We start from the raw sequence: 17774 nt of genomic DNA, 5'->3' as shown, positions 1-17774 counted from the left end.
TAGAAGTTGAAATAGCGGATGGCAAGACGGCGCTAGTGGTTGATGTGTGTAAAAATTGCAATGTTGTGTTTGGCGCCGAAAGTTTCGAAATTGATCTTATTCCGATGACTTTGGGTGATTTTGATGTTGTCGTTGGTATGGATTGGCTCGATCGTTATAGAGCCGATATTGCATGCCACGACAAGTTTATTCGTGTAAAGACCCCAAGTGGGGGAGAGATGATTATTCATGGTGACAAACGAAGGAGATCGGTGCCGATATGCACTTTTGCTCGGGCACGACGTCACGTTGTTACCGGTGGTATGGCTTTCCTTGCTCATGTTGTCGACACTCGTAATGAGCCACCACCAATTCGTGAAATTCCGGTAGTTAATGAGTTTGAAGATGTCTTTCCGGATGAGTTACCGGGTGTCCCGGCGGAAAGACAAGTCGAATTTCGCATCGAGTTGGTTCCGGGGGCTACCCCCATTGCTAAAACTCCTTATCGTTTAGCACCAACGGAGATGCAAGAGTTATTGAATCAAATTCAAGAATTGCTCGGGAAGGGTTTTATCCGACCAAGTGCGTCGCCATGGGGCGCTCCGGTTTTATTTGTAAAGAAGAAAGACGGTAGTATGCGTATGTGCATCGATTACCGTGAGTTGAATAAAGTGACGATCAAGAATCGTTATCCGTTACCTAGGATCGACGATTTGTTTGATCAACTTCAAGGTGCGACGTATTTCTCTAAGATCGACCTACGGTCCGGCTATCATCAAATGCGGGTCCGTGAGGAAGACATTGAGAAAACGGCTTTCCGAACGCGTTATGGGCATTTTGAGTTTGTGGTGATGCCTTTTGGTCTTACGAATGCACCGGCGGCATTCATGGATCTTATGAACCGGGTGTGCCAACCTATGTTGGACAAGTCGGTTATTGTGTTCATTGACGACATACTAGTCTACTCGAAAAGTATGCACGAACATGAACGTCACTTGCGCGAAGTTTTGAAGACGCTGAGGAAGGAGAAGTTGTATGCTAAGTTCTCTAAGTGTGAATTTTGGCTAAGAGAGGTTCAATTTCTTGGTCACATTGTGAACGAAAGCGGTATCCAAGTGGATCCGGGGAAGATTGAGACGGTGAAGAGTTGGGGACGACCGACTACGCCCACGGAGATCCGAAGTTTTCTCGGATTGGCCGGTTATTATCGTCAGTTTATCCAACACTTTTCTAAGATTGCTTCTCCATTAACGAAGTTGACAAGGAAGAGTGCTAAGTTCAATTGGGAAAACGAGCAAGAAATAGCTTTTCAATTATTGAAAGAGAAGTTGTGTCAAGCTCCGGTGTTAGTGTTACCGGAAGGTGTCGAAGACATGGTGGTTTATTGTGATGCTTCTTTAAATGGGCTCGGGTGCGTTCTTATGCAAAGGGGTAAAGTCATTGCTTATGCCTCTCGACAATTAAAGGAACACGAAACGAGGTACCCGACTCATGATCTTGAAATGGCGGCGGTTGTGCATGCGTTGAAAATTTGGCGCCACTACTTATATGGTGTCAAGTGTACGATATATTCGGATCATAAGAATTTGAAACACCTTTTTACTCAAAGGGATTTGAATTATCGTCAACGTAGATGGATGGATGTGGTGAAAGATTATGATTGTGAGATACTTTACCATCCGGGTAAGGCGAATGTGGTCGCGGATGCGTTAAGTCGAAAGACTCAACATCCGGCGATACGTATAACATCGTTACGTTTGATTATCACTAACGAATTTCTTGAAAAGATGGGTGAAGACCAAATAGAGGCTTATGTTCACGATAAGCACGCGGAACGAATTGTGGGCCAATCGGAGTTTATTACTATGGGTCCGCGGGGTTTGTTGTCCTTTCAAGGAAGGGTGTGGGTGCCTAAGGCGGGTGATTACCGACGGGTGCTACTCGATGAAGCACATAAGTCGAAATATTCCATTCATCCGGGCGCGACGAAAATGTATCATGACTTGAAGAAAGATTATTGGTGGCCGGGCATGAAACGCGATGTTGTAAAATACGTCGAACGATGTGTTACTTGTTTGCAAGTTAAAGCCGAGCATCAAAAGCCGTATGGTAAGTTGCAACCGTTAGAAATCCCGAAGTGGAAATGGGAGCACATTACCATGGATTTTATCACTAAGTTACCTAAGACGGCGAGAACTCAATATGATTCGATTTGGGTGATCGTGGACCGGTTGACGAAAAGTGCCTTGTTTCTTCCCATTAAAGAAGCAATATCGTCAGAGGCCTTGGCTAAGTTGTTTATCAAGGAAGTGGTCTCGCGACATGGCGTTCCTATATCTATTATTTCGGATCGAGATACCCGTTTTACATCTCGATTTTGGGAAAAGTTTCATGAAGATATGGGTACACAATTAAAGTTGAGCACGGCGTATCATCCTCAAACGGACGGTCAAACCGAGCGTACGAATCAAACTTTGGAAGATATGCTACGGGCGTGCATCATTGATTTTGGTGGTAGTTGGGATGAGCATTTACCTTTGGTGGAATTCTCATACAATAATAGTTTTCATACTAGTATCGGGATGCCACCTTACGAGATGCTTTATGGCCGAAGGTGTCGAACTCCCATTTGTTGGGGAGAAATGGGTCAAAGAGAAATCGGAAGTACCGATTTGGTTTTAGAGACGAATAACAAGATTGATATTATTCGGGAGCATTTGAAGAAGGCTCAAGATAGGCAAAAGTCGTATGCCGATAAACGTAGACGAACGATCGAATTCCAAGAGGGCGACATGGTTATGCTTAAGGTTTCGCCATGGAAGGGTATTATTCGATTTCGAAAACGGGGAAAGTTAGGTCCTCGGTTTATTGGACCGTTTAAAGTTTTAGCTCGTGTTGGTGAAGTTGCATATCGATTGGAATTGCCCGAAGAGCTTGCGGGGATCCATAACACGTTTCATGTTTCTCACCTCCGTAAGTGCCTTGCGGATGATTCTTCATGGATGCCTTTAGATGAAATTGAGCTAAACAATAAGTTGGAGTATGTTGAAGAGCCAATTGCAATACTTGATGAAAAGGTCAAACGGTTGAGACATAAAGAGGTTAGGACCTATAAGGTTCAATGGCGACGGAATAAAGGTTCCGAGTTTACATGGGAACCCGAAGAGTTCGTGTTAGTCTATCTTCCTGCTTGTCATGTGGCTTGGATTGCGAGGACGCAATCCGAATGAGTGGGGGAGAGTTGTAAGACCCGAATAATTGTAATGTACATATGTGTATATAAGTGTATTGAACGATATTTGAAACGGGGTTTTATTGTATATTTTAAGAAGACAAAAGAAGCTGAACTGGCAGGGTTGCGCGCCGCGCGGCTAGGTGGCGCGCCGCGCCATCTGACTGTGACAGATTCTCCATTCTTTTAAATTAGATATTTGGAGGGTATTTTGGTAAAATCAATTGGAGGCCGGATTTAATGCTTGGGATCAGATGTTAGAGTATCATTTACTCAAAAACTCACCAACCTTATCCCTTTCAATTCAAGTTTAGAGAGAGAGTGATTGTAGAGTGAGAAAGCTCACTTTGAAGGAGAAGAAGCTCGTTTCGGGTTTAATCGCAAGCTTTAAAGTTGTGCATCTCGTCATTTGCTACATTTTGATAGTTGTGGTATGCCTTAACTTTCTTTTCTTAATTTGATTTTGTGTATGGGTTAGGGTTTGTGTTAAAGATGAACATTAAGACCCATTTTAAGTAAATTGGGTGTTCTTGGGTAATTTGGGTCATGTAGACTCAATTATGTGTAAGCTAGGGTTTTAAATGTATAAATTGTTGTTATGAAACCCTAATTGGCTAGTAATTTGTTAGAACACCTTGAGGAAGTGTAAATGGGTGTGATTTGGGCATAAATGACCCAAAATGGGTGTGTTGACTTTTATCGAGTCAAATGGGTCAAAATGGACCAAGATGGGTCAATATTAGTGTTTTGTGCTAAAACCTAGTGTTCTAATGTGCGTGAAGGCCATGAGTGCCAAGTGTTAGGGTTTTTGGTGAAAACGACCCAATTTAGGGTTAGTTGTCAAAATGGGTCAAGATGACCTAGGATGGTGTGTGTTATGAGATTAGACCAAGTTGATTGATTAATTATGCTTGTGAAATAGGTACGTTACCTTGGAATTCAAGCTTGGTTTAATAATCACCGAAGGCATAAGGTGAGTGGAATAATTATGCGTATGTGTATATAATGTATTTATTTGTGTTGCACGAATGTGGTATTGTCGCGGTGTTTAAGACACCACATTCTAAGTAACGAGTAGCATTGTCGCGGTGTTTAAGACACTACTCATGGTATGATTGACTTGTGGTATTGTCGCGGTGTTTAAGACACCACAATGTCATGGGAGTGGAAGTGTCGCGGTGATTAAGACACCACTCATTGTATTGAATGAAGTGTGGATTCGTCGCGGTGTTTAAGACGCCACATTGTTGTAAGGGTGAGTTAGTCGTGGTGTTTAAGACATCACCCGGGGACTAGTGATTACGCGGTGTGTAAGTAACACTAGTGGACGTTATGAACTCCAACGGTCTTGTAAGTACCGCTTCCCGTGTTCGAATTGGTTAACCAAGGTTATGTGAATTATGTATTGGAAGTATTAATTTATGAATCGTATGCTATTGTACTAGTAGCTATTTGTGGGATTGTGAATTATTGGTATATGCTTATTAATGTAGCATGCTTGATGAATTGTTAAACTCGAATATGATGTTGTGTAAGTGATGCGAGTAAGTAGATTATATATGTTTATGTATAATTATTGTGCTCACTAAGCTTTGCTTACCCTCTCGTTGTTTACCTTTTTATAGGTTCGTGTGTGGATAAGGGTAAGGGCATTACCTTGGATTGAGTTTCCCGCTTCGATGATTAGGAAGCACTTTTGGGTTATGGCTTGGAGTTTGACCGAGACTTGGGTAGTTTAACCCCAAACACCATGCTCGTTGTGTCGTTTGGCAATTAAACTTTTTGTGGTCGAAACTCTAATTTGTATTAAACATTGTATTTTAAACTTAGTGGCGTTTTGGGCACGTGTGGGCCCCACCTTGTAAAACTTGTTCATACCTTAGTTATGTGCTAGTTTTGCATATATGAATGTATGGTTAAAAGCGTTTTGGTTAAATATGCCGGGAACACGTTCATCTTTTTCGCATTTAAACTTTCCGGTAACAGCAGGGGTTTGGCGCGGCGCGCGGCCCTTTTGGCGCGGCGCGCCGATGGCCTGGAACAACAATTTTTTTTTTTTTGTTTGAAATTTCGTCGTGTTTGGTCGGTTACGGTTTGGGTTGTTACACATCTACTATATAGGTGTAAAGAATAAGCATGACATTTGGGAAACAAAAATCGAGGCAGATGATAAGGAGAAAAAAATCGAAAACCGTCTTAGGTATACTCTCACACGTGATCTTGCTCATAAACATAATTTTTTTACTTATGATGGTCGATACGGTTGTAGCTTTGATAATTTTAATTTCTCACTATATGGTTTGGATGCAATTATCACTGGTGTTTCGTAAATTTCATCAAATGAACCCGATTCTCAAAGACTGTGCTTGTTAAAAAGAAGAAAAGATTACAACTAACAGCTACTTCCATATATAACAAAAAATACAAATCATATCCAACTGTAAAAAGGCTCCTAGCCTTTCTTAGATTATGACAGTTAGTTTTGAGCCTATATAAAGAGGCTCCATAGTTTGTAAACATAACAACTCAATATAATAAAAAACAATCAAAGCTTTCGATTCAGTCTCAATCTTTGACATGGTACCAGAGCAGTGTTGATTCTCCGATCATAACACGCGCATTTGTTCATCAGTAACCAAAGAGTTGGCTGCCATGTCCAAGGACGGTAGCCTAGCTCATCAAGCAACCAATAGCAACGGTGATTCAACCAAAAAGCTTGGTCTGAATTCCCAAACCCATAAATCAAACTTACCTGATAAAACCAACAGCAAATCATCTAGGGCTGATCGAAAAATCCTGTCACCGTCATAGAACACCTCCGTCATTTATGGTGATGTACGATCTCATGAAAACCAGGGCAGCAGCAGCAGCGACGGCCGTGGGAAATCTAAAGCAAACCAGCAGCACCACCGGCAAAGCCGACTTTTCTAACCTAGAACAGAAGTTTGTTACAGCGGCGGCGGAGGCGTATGGTTGTGATAAGAAATCGAACGTAAGAGGTAACGGGGTTGAGAGTAATAATATCTCAAACCCCTTTTCTAACCCTATCTTCTTATTTAAATCATCGCATAGTTTAGCGCATAAATTGCACACATCGATTGGAAAAAGGGAAAAGTGGGTAAAATCAGGCGACTCTAGTCCTAATTCACCGTTCCAATCGCGTCAAACGGCCGATGGATTTAATAATGGGAACTTAAACCCAAATGTTTCTGATGAATCCAAGGTCACGGCTGAGAAAATGGGTAGGGATGAAAAGATATGGAATTGTAATACTGCAAAAAGACATAATCCGAATAAATTAAACCCTGACCCGAAGTCGTTTGTTGATCGGAAAAAGTAACATTAAGCCCCTGGTTGATCAAATCTTTCAAAAAGGCACCTCATGTACTACGTCAGTTAACTCCTTGATTCACCTCAATTTTATAAATAAATCTTTTGTTAACAAGAATTTTCAAAATAACCTCTCAGCTTCAAGATCTTTTAACAAAACTTTTAAAAATAAAAACTCTTGTTTTAAGGATAATTTTTCATGTGCTAACGTGGTTACAGATAAAATAAAAAGTAGCTGCATATTCTCTAAACTTTTCCTTCTTCATCCTCCGTCATAACATCTCCGTCTTCTCTAATCTTTTGATATTTAAAAAAGAAATCGCAGGCATTTTTCTTATCTCTCTTCTTTGCTTCTCGCTAAATAATCATCTCTCCATTCCTATTACTTACCCCATTTTCCTAATTTTCCATTCCACCATTCCTCATAATAAAACACTCTTGTACCTAGATCTGAAAAGACTGTCTTGAATCGATCCTCAAACTAGTCAGACCTAGCTGACTCGGAGAATATAATACCGATCGCTAAGCAGAGTCTTTGAGAATCGGGTCCATTTGATGAAATTTGCGAAACACCAGTGATAATTGCATCCAAACCATATAGTGAGAAATTAAAATTACCAAAGCTAAACAGTCGACCATCATAAGTAAAAAAATTTATGTTTATGAGCAAGTTCACGTGTGAGAGTATACCTAAGACGATTTTCAATTTTTTTCTCCTTATCCTCTGCCTCGATTTTTGTTTCCCAAACACCATGTTTATTCTTTATACCTATATAGTAGATGTCAGAAGTTTTGAAATACCAAATTGAAATTACCCTTTCCTTTCGAGTAACATAAACTTCAATCATTCTCTCGTGATGAGTATGGCCTATTCTAGCCCTTCTTACAGATGCTAAACAGTCGAGAAAATTATTATTGTTTTCAACTGGATTTTCAATGTCTATGTCAGCGAAATATCGAATTCGAGCTACAACATTATTCGGATAACGACCCGCGGACATTTCCAAATCCATTTCCGAACAATTTGTGATTTGGGCTAAAGGAAATTTTTAGGGTTTATCAGGATTTGGGCGATGTGTTCTGAGGCTGGTAATTTATAGACAAAATTGCTTATTTTTGTCTCTATGTTTTTCACTTTTTAACCGTTTCATCCATCTATTTTATTTTATGCATTTTTGATCCTTAAAAACATTTTAAAGTCTCAATTTCATCCTTCATTCTAACAAAAGTTAACTATGTCCGTTAAAACTATTCACATGAGCAATAGTGAGAACAGACCCTGAGCTCATTTTCGCGCCACATGTCGCGCTCTCATTGGTTCCTTGAATTAATGGATGGAAGGGATTACAACTCTACTAATCTAATCTTATCCTCTCATGTTTTGATAATGGAGCATCTTTGTTTCAACAATTTATTTGTAAGGAGTGGAATTGGAAACTCGGGATCTCTTGCACAAGAACTAACAGAAGAGATTTGACTTATATTGATGTGTTTTGACCTTTTGACGATGGCAATACTATTAATGGTATTATTAGATCCACAAATTTTGCAAGATAAGATACCAGATACTTATAGTGATTGCCTATTTGTGCGTTATGATACTTTTGAATTATGTTAAGCTCCTGTTTTATTAGAGGCTTCCGTAATGCTTGAGCCTGTCTTCTACTAATCATAGACCATTTAAAGTCTTTATAGAGACTTGTTAAGCATTAACAGAATGGTTGTGGTATAATTTCAGCCTTGTTATCACTTCATGTTGATTATGGTGATCAAATCGGCCATTTATTAGTTCGTTTTGGTTGTTTAACATGGTTGATTGTACACCCTGAGCTTATTTTGCTACACATGAAATTAAGATTGCATTATATCAGCTACCAACAAACATCGAGTGATTATTCGCTTAAGATCATGAAAACATATCTGTTCTTGAGATTCAAATTTTGTGAATTCCAATAAAGTCCTACTCCATATATTAGCTACCAACAAACACCGATTTGCTCATTCCTTTATACGGAGTAGTAGATAACAATAATGTGTTAAATATATCATTATATAAGTCGATTACTACCGTATTAAACTTGGTTAATCCCAAGTAATTTTTGGCTCGTTTTCTTAACACAACATTGATCCACACGTATATGAGGTATGAGAAGGTGAAATGTGGACGGTTATTTTTTTACTCGGATCTAATTTTGTGTTTGTGAGGTATTGTAAAATGAGATGTAGACCGTCACCTCTAGTGACGTGAGAATTATAGTCAATAATATTTTGAAGTCTACAACACACGGTCTCGAATCCTTCTTCCTCTTTAGTCACTAGAAATAAGGTACTCCTTAAGTTTTTATAATGTACATTTTTTAGATCGTTTAATCGTGCCTTTTGATATGATATATTCAAAAAATTTTTGCCATTTTGTGGTAAATGACAGCAGCTAAATTGCTTAAAACGGACAAAAAACTGAAGTATCTTAATATTACGTGTAATAAGACTTGAATACTTGACCTATAATAAGCTAAATTACTGCACTTTCGAGAGTATAACTTAAAACGCGTGAATCATCTACGATTGAAACCCAACGATCAAATGTTAGCAAAAAGATGCTACTCGCAACTATAGCCATAACATCTATTCGTTTTCAGTTGATTGCTAGTAGAAGTTGATGGATTTACTTAAAAGTATATCCATCACCCCCATTACATAAGTTTATACACATTGTTCTTTTTATAGATCAAGAACTCGCTCTCCATAAAAGTCAAAAAATCCACCACAGCCGCTTCTGTAGATCCACTAAAGTGCTTCAGTATGTCCGTCAACGTAGCCTGCATATTATACAAAACCAAAAGATAAAAAAAGAAAAATATATACCGACATTTGATTAATAACAAGTTTGAAACACACATTTAAACACCCATAAAGTATCTGAAATATAAACTCTCACCCCATTCTCAGAGGTCTGAAGCAAGTCTGAAAGTGAAGCTTCAGTAATCTCGAGAGGATGATTATCTTGTTCGGGTATATCAACCTTTTGACGCTTTCTTGGAGAATCATCGATGAGTACCACTTCAGTTTTCTCACGTGGGCCCACGTTTATGGCATTGGGCTTATCAGACAACTCTTGTGTTTCATTAGAATCGGGTTCTGTATCCGGGTTAGCAGATGAAAAAGCTTCAGTTGACATCCCAAGTTCTTGCATAGTCAACCATGCCTTGATATGAGTGTAATCAACCTGATTAATCATGATTTAAGTCAATTAATAATCTATACAAGTAAAAGTATTTTAAACCATATATGTCAGCAACAAAAATAATAATAAAGCTCATTTGGTTAAAAAAAATTATTTTTTAAACAATATCAGCCTTAAAATTTCAATTTCAACCCATATATGTAACAACAAAAATAATAATAAAGCTCATTGGGTTGAATTTTATTTTATTTTTTCCAAATTTCAACCCATATATATCAATCTTAAATATTTTCTCTCTTTTATATAAGAAATTGCTAAAAGAAATTAAATATAACAGTTTGATGGTCTAACACTACAAAATAAAATATAATAAAATTAATGTTATTATACCAAAATCATTTTTTATAACAATCAATCAGTTAAATGTTGGATCTTGATATGAAAAACTTTACCTCTTCCGGTAGTTGTTCTTTGATAGGTTTCAGCTTGTCTTTAGAGCCAACTTTTAAAATTGCAGCATCAATACTATCAGCAATCGATTTTGTAAGACCGATCTCTTTGAACAATCTAGGCCAGTCAATTACGCACCCCTCTCGTGCCGCATCCAGCACATATGCAAGGGCCGTTTGCACTTTTATTGGAGCCGATCTACCAGGAAAGTTCTAGAACAAAAGTACATATGGTAAATATAGAGCATATACAATATGATGATTGAATTTAGTAAAGGTGGCAATATCAACCCATTTAGTATAAATGGGACAACGTGGGCTGTAATTTATTGCAAAATGTTCAAAAAAGCAGAAAAGGAACGGGTCACACGGGCAGCAAGTCAAAGAAAGTGTACGATTAAAGCATACAACATTCTATATTATTTTCTGAAAGCGGAATTTTTTACAAATATTATCTTTGTGATTTAATCAACATGACGGATATGGGTAAAAAAAACATATGTATGTTGATCCATGTTGAAAATGACACGTTAAACGACCAGGTTTGACCCATTATCCAACTCGCCAATCATGCCACCTCTAAAGATAGGTATCATTTAACTAGTAAAAAAAGACACACAATATGATTGAAGTCAGTAAAAGTGGCAATTTCAACCCAATTATTATAAACAGGCCAACATGGGCTGTAATTTAGTGCAAGATGTTCATAAAATACCAGAACAGAAACGGGTCAGACATGCAGCAAGTCACCAAAAGTGTACGTTTAATGCATACAAGATTCTACATCATTTTCTGGAAGCAGAATCTTGTACAAATTAAATCTATCAGTTAATTAACACAGCAGATCTAGGTAAAAAAGGAACATATAAGTGTTTGATCCATGTTGAAATGACCCATTATCCAACTTACCCGACCCGCCCATCATGCCACCTCTAGATATTAGTATTATTTAACCAGTAAAAGAAAAAGGCATACAGCAATCTGTTCAGCTGAGAGACCATCCTCTTGCCACATTTTCCAAGCTCCGTATTTTGCAGGTGCCAAGTCTTTCGGTTGTTTTGGTGCCATGTAAGGTTTGCTGTTATTAATAGCTTGAGTAGCTTCAATGGTTGCAACACCATCCAAAGAAAGGTCCAATTCTTTTGAAAATTTTTGAATACTCTGAAGAAGATGATCTCCATACTTTGTAACAAGATGCTGCATTTTATTAAAAATAGCAGATAGTAAATGTTACAGTTAGAAAAATCCATAAAAAAAAGCTAAACGGAAATTTGGTTGTCTGACAAAGAGATCTTAATACCTGGTTAACACCATCAATATTTGCCAGCCTTGCTTTAGTAGATGGCCTTGTTGCTACTATCTTTTTCAATGTTAAATCACCACATATAGCATATCTGCAAAGTCAAAAGTGATCTTAAAAAAAAATGTTTATATTATTCATATCTATTTGTTACACTAGTTACAGTTATCTAAATATTTTATTTACACTATAGATGTTAAAATAAAAAATAAAAAATAAAAAAAAAAAAAAAACCTTACGGTGCAGTTCCAGCAGATCGTGCAAGCTTCGTTCTCTCTTCTAGAAGTACTCTATAAAGTTCTGCCTCCGCCTAAATAACAATTAATCAAATTTCAAATAATCTATAAACACAAATCTATAAACACATCAAAGTGGCTAAACTGATAAAGAAAGTTCAATATGTGTACAAGATACAACTGATGATAGGATGAACATAAGCATGCAAACATCTAATCACAAAATAACTAATATGGAAATGGGTCAGAAGGCTTGAACAGGTTAATAGTGACCCAAAAGTGTATCGTGACCCAAAATAAGGTTCTCAGATTGAAGATAAAGGGAAGTTGATGCCTTGTTCCTAACATTCTAGGCTTAGTGAATAAATGCATATAAATTTAACATATAATAGACAAGTGAATGAATGAAGATGGGAAAACAGTTGACTTAGGAAGGACAAAAATGTCATTTTAACATGCCTGTGACAGTCCATCTTGTCCTGAGCCAGCAGTGACATCACCACGACCACCTGATTCATTAATTATCGGTAAAAGTAACGGAGGTTGATGATCGGGCCTACAAGACCTCAAAAACTTTGCACCTTCTGGACTAACACTGATACATTAAAAAAAAAAAGATCTCAGTTTTATTAGTATTCTATGAATGAGAAAGAAAGGTAAAAAGAACATCGTATGTATTAGTATTTTATACACGTATACAACTCAAAAAGGTTAGAAACATACCTTACAGTTCTAGCAAATTCTTTAACAGTCTCAACTAAGTAACCTGCATCAGATTGAATAATTAAATTAACGAGTCAACCCAAGTCAATCAAGTTTCAACCTTTTCCAGTAAATTACCTTTCTAACCCGAACCTATATTAACCCATTACCAAACCCATCCATTACCCAACACGCCTATTACCCACATCTAATGTTGATACAAGAAAAGGCTTTTATAACTAAAATAAACAGAGTTAGTTAGTGAATTCGAATACAATGAAAGTTGTGCGTACCGTACGAAATTAGTTGAGATCCTAGAGTCTTCCACCAGTTTGCTGTAAAATCTTTCCCGAGTCCATGAAAAGGAAGATTGTCAAACTGGTTTTCAATTATCTTTTTGGCCTATGAACACAAAAGAAGATTTATTAAAAAATATAACCAACTGAGCATTTGATTATCAGGTGTAGTTATAAGAGAACGTGTGCTATTAACAAAGACAAGTACATTAACAACGAGTAGTTATCACAGTATGTGTATGAATAGAGCGTATAGGTTTTGCTAACGATTGATAAAGACTCACGTTGAAAAGTCTCACTTTTGTACAGGTGAACATGTCTTTTAGATAATGAAAGAGATAAGGTCTTGAAAAATATAACACGAGCTACTTTCCAACTTTTCGATCAGTTCATCCCATTTGGACTGTTAATTGTATATCTTTGTTTTATTTCTCTAACCCGTTTGTAATAATCCAAACCCAAAACAACCCATTCATAAGTAACTATGTCAAACTTGCTACCTCTTTTTTTTCTTTTCAAAAAATAATTAACACATCTGAGTTAGTTCTTATTAAGTTTAGGTAAGGCAAGCTGGATCCAAGAAACTACAAAAAAAAAAAAAAAAAGGATCATTTTAATGCCTCCCTAATGATTTAACCAACAGTTTATATACATTAGACCTAATACCCCTACAACTTTTTCTTACAAAAAAAGGGATCATTTTAATGCAGTTAGTATAAATGTGTATGTGTGTGTGTGTGTGTGTGTTTGAACCTACAACATGTTATTTGAATTTAGAAGTGAAAACTTACACGAGAACCTCGGAGAACGTCTATAGGCAAGTTAAGACCCCAGTAACCACCACAAGCCTGAATGCAACCGATTAACAGAAAAGCTTCTCTAGACATATCACTCTCCACCTTAGCATCAGTGCAATTATCACAATTTCCTGTAAAAAAAAAAAAAAATAGGACATAAAATCATCCATGAATGATAAAAAAATTCATTTTTAAAAGTCAAATCATAATCACTGACAGTACAATCAAAACTAGTTCCTGTAAAGAAGAACCTATTCAATTATATAACTGTTTTATATAATAAATATAACTATATTAGAATTTCACTGTTCATAGTTACTCACCACAATTATTGAGAGAAAATGTTTCCCCGAAATACTCGAGCAAAACTTTTCTTCTGCAAGTTGTTTGCATGCAATAACGTTGAGCAGCCATAAACGAATCCATTATAGATTTCTTCTGTGTAGCCTGGTTATTAAAGATTATACAATAGTAAACAAGCCCCAAGTATAACGCATTAAAATTAGATTTTGTAAGCTCGTGTAAAACATAGATAAGTACTTATATCAATGTTCTAAATTATACATTAGACTTGAATCCATTCCAATTTAATCATTAAACTTAATACAAGTATTCTACATTGTCATATATGTCATAAAATAAAAACATACTTTGCCACATATTTGAAATTGATCATTGCATTGTAGCTAGATTGGCAAGGAACAACGTAGGGACACAAATGTTTCCAGTGAACCCAACCTATTTACACCTATACCAAAACAACCCTTTACCCAACCCGCCCATTTTCCCACCTATAGTTAACATACCGAGCTTGCATCTTGACAATAGAATTCAGCTTTTCCAAAATCACCCCTCGAAAAGTATAACCAGCAATCAGAAGCGATACCATCTCGACCACATCTTCCACTTTCTTGATAATAAGACTCCAAACTTTTGGGGCACCCGTAATGAATAACATGTCTTATATCGGGCTTATCGATACCCATTCCAAAAGCAATAGTTGCAACCATAACTTGTAGCTCATCCCTTATGAAAGATCTATCAACAAGATACACATACACATTTAAATTAAAAGAAATATTAAAACATGCATGATTAATTTCAATATGAAAAAAAGTTTGGATAAATTTTAAACCTGTGTGACTCTTCACGAGCCTTGTTACCCATTTGACCATGATACATACCGGCCTTAAGTCCGGCCTCACAAAGTGATTTGGTAATCTAAGGAATCAAGATAGGTGAGAAGACATTAATACTTAAACAACATCAGATAAAGTCAATATCATAAGTCAATAACAAAGAATAACATCCGCATGAATTCATAGATATACTAGAGATGGCATGCCAGGTCAGCGGATCGGGTAGTAAATCAAACAAGTTAGGGTTTAAACATGTCATTGCTGTTACCGGAACACTTTGTCCAAATATTATTACAAAATTTATATTTATATTTCCATATTGATTTAAGACTATAAAAAAGGTTTTATGCTCTAAAATATACTTTAGAATGGTAGTCGAATCCATTTACAAGTTCCAATCCATCTGACATGATTGACCTATCTAACCCATTTACTTATTACCCATATAACGTGTAGAGATAAACAGTAGGAGTTGACAGTTTATAAAGGGCTAACCTCTTTGACATCATTTACGGTTGTACAGTATACAATAGTCGATTCAGCATTTGCAACATATTTAGTAATTTTTGCCACAAGCTCATCGACAAATAAAGGACCACGGTTAATAGATTTCACACCATAGTAGAGGTTTTTACGATCAAATGATCCAATAGCAACATGAGGATCGTTCAACCTAAGTGAGTTGATGATGTCATTGCGAACCCTGGAATAATAAGATGATGTTTATCATTTTAACACATGCATAACTTTTAATTTTTAAAGCCTATAAAACATTGAAGATGAAATACAAACATCCATGTTTGATAAAATAAAATGTGTTACGCAAGTTAAAGAGTAAAAAAGACGAATAAAGTAAGAAATCACATACTTATCGGTAGCTGTTGCTGTTAATCCAACAAATGGAACATTTTGTAAAACGTCTCGCAGCTTATATAATCGTTTGTACTCCACCCTGTAAAGCAGATGATAGATTCAAAAGTAAAAAACGAGTTTCAAGTTAAAGGGCATACATATATTCAAGCTAAACTTAACATATAATAAATAATACTTGAATACATCAAAACAACCAATCATAGTTATAAATCATGTTGTATCTTAAAAGTGCTAAAAAGGATATGAAGAAACCAATAAAGAAAAAAAAAAAAAGTCACACGAAGATTCAATTTGAGCAAAGATCGTGTGGAAAGAAATATTAATATATACAACAACAAAAATTAAAACTATTGGTTTACTGTAAATTATTACAATGGGTTGATAATCAATCCAATACATTAGTTATTATTTATTTATTTATTTATTAATAAAGTAAAATAATGTGTTATAATGATAACAACAAACCAACCGGAAATCATGGCCCCACTCCGAAATGCAGTGTGCTTCATCAACTGCTACTAAACAAATTCCTGTGTTAAGCAACCTCGACCAAAAGCTGCATTGGAGGTCAAAACGGCTCAGAACATTATATTAATTCATTACAATTACTAATGTGAGTACCGATCATACAACAAATTGAACAAAGTGATAACAAATTTAACAATCTTTACCTGTCAGGAACAAAACATGCCTTCTCGGGAGTCATATATATAATGTCGTATTGGCCACCCTCAGCATTCATTTGTGCACTTGTGTTAGTCTGAGCAGTAGAAAGATGCTCAGCTTTAATACCCCTCTGTTTTAAAGCCATTACCTATAAACAAACACGATACGCTAATATTAGCATTTGCTTATTTATTATAACTTGTTGATATAATTTTGTAGAAGTAAAAATACCTGATCCTGCATCAAAGATATAAGTGGGCTTATAACTATAGCAGTCTTATTTGCAACTAATGGAGGCACCTGGTAACTAGATTATACCAATCAAAAAACAATTGTGTTACAATTTCCAAAGTATAAATGACATTTTTGTAACAATGCAGTATATCTATTAGTATTTTTAGGATTATGATAGAAATTTTTGCAACAAGTTCTATTTCATTTAGAGTAGATTAACTATTTGAAGAAAAATCAAACAACAAAATATTATATATAGTGAAAACATAGCCCTAATATATGTACAAAAATAAATATGTATGTATAGTGAAATAATACCATAGAGACTTGCCACTACCAGTAGCCATAACAACCAAACTATCTCTTCCCTGCAAAATCTTCTCAATAATCTCCTTTTGATACGGCCGGAACATTGAAAACCCAAAATATTCCTGTTTAATCATAAATCAACATGAAAACATTACACGCATAAGTAAAAGCGTTCCTAATTTGGTGGACTGTATAGCACTGAAATCAAAAATTAGGGTTTATGCGTAACGAAAACAGTGTGACAAATTCATAAAGGAAATTGAGAAATTACCTTGAGAGTTGATTCCATTTTCATTGATTTCCAATCGTGTTGAATGAAATGACTGGATTGAATTACAACAAAATATTGTTCACTGCGAAAACCTTTTATATACTCTACAACTTGAGGTTAGAATATTAGGGTTGGATTTTCGCGCCAAAATACTTCTGCTTAATACTCCGTAATTACGAGTAATACTGTTAAAATTAATAATTACGAGTAATATAAATAAAATTAATTAAGAACTCGAGTACATATTTATTTAGTGTATTAGTTTATCTGTCTTAAAAAAATAATATTCACCTAATTATTTATAACAGTAAAAAATAATTATATTATAATTATTATAATTATAATTATAATATTATACACTTAAAAACAATAACTAAAGATGAGTATGATAAGTACCAATATCGTATTGAACTCGATGACACCGCTATTCTATTTAACTATTTTATCTTAACTTGAGGACCAAATATCACACCAATATAAATGTTTTGTTACTTATATAAAAGAAGATACAATACAATTCCTTGTGGTAGTGAATTAAAGTAAAATATAATAATTGTATAAACTAATGTTTTATTACAAGAATGAACCTATTGTTGGTTATGGTTGTTCAACTTTGCGTTAGTGTAAGGTTGTTGGAAACCTTGATTTAGCCGGATTAAGTAGTGATTATGATACCATTTTGAGTTTTTTTGAAATTTAGCAAGGAAAGTTGATTTGTAAAGTTTGACTTTTACAAGTCAAAATAAACATTGAATGTTTCATGTATGTTATGTGAAA

At 35.8% G+C, this 17774-nt stretch overlaps 1 protein-coding gene across 1 annotated transcript; it reads right to left on the bottom strand.

Annotated features, from left to right (window-relative positions):
* Positions 1-9234: 9234 nt before the first annotated feature.
* LOC139874518 (uncharacterized) lies at positions 9235-17015 on the bottom strand. The gene is made up of 20 exons (XM_071861942.1): positions 16998-17015; positions 16736-16848; positions 16415-16490; positions 16189-16331; positions 15987-16073; positions 15513-15596; positions 15140-15347; positions 14641-14726; positions 14312-14543; positions 13829-13952; positions 13500-13636; positions 12706-12814; positions 12434-12476; positions 12170-12305; positions 11714-11784; positions 11475-11568; positions 11150-11371; positions 10178-10387; positions 9480-9767; positions 9235-9360 (listed from the first exon to the last, which is right to left on the bottom strand). The coding sequence occupies exons 1-20, from the start codon at positions 17013-17015 to the stop codon at positions 9235-9237; spliced, it is 2607 nt and encodes an 868-aa protein (XP_071718043.1).
* Positions 17016-17774: the final 759 nt, after the last annotated feature.

The sequence above is a fragment of the Rutidosis leptorrhynchoides genome, chromosome 11, assembly GCF_046630445.1.
Source record: "Rutidosis leptorrhynchoides isolate AG116_Rl617_1_P2 chromosome 11, CSIRO_AGI_Rlap_v1, whole genome shotgun sequence".
NCBI lineage: Eukaryota > Viridiplantae > Streptophyta > Magnoliopsida > Asterales > Asteraceae > Rutidosis > Rutidosis leptorrhynchoides.
This window is presented reverse-complemented; position numbering and strand designations above follow the sequence as displayed.

What these genes read in the sequence shown, in the direction of transcription:
- LOC139874518 (XM_071861942.1), bottom strand. An exon ending in GCATGTTTTGTTCCTGACAG is followed by an intron (nt 16,074 to 16,188) that starts GTAAAGATTGTT and finishes CCTCCAATGCAG; the next exon opens with CTTTTGGTCGAGGTTGCTTA. An exon ending in CGATCTGCTGGAACTGCACC is followed by an intron (nt 11,569 to 11,713) that starts GTAAGGTTTTTT and finishes TTGACTTTGCAG; the next exon opens with ATATGCTATATGTGGTGATT.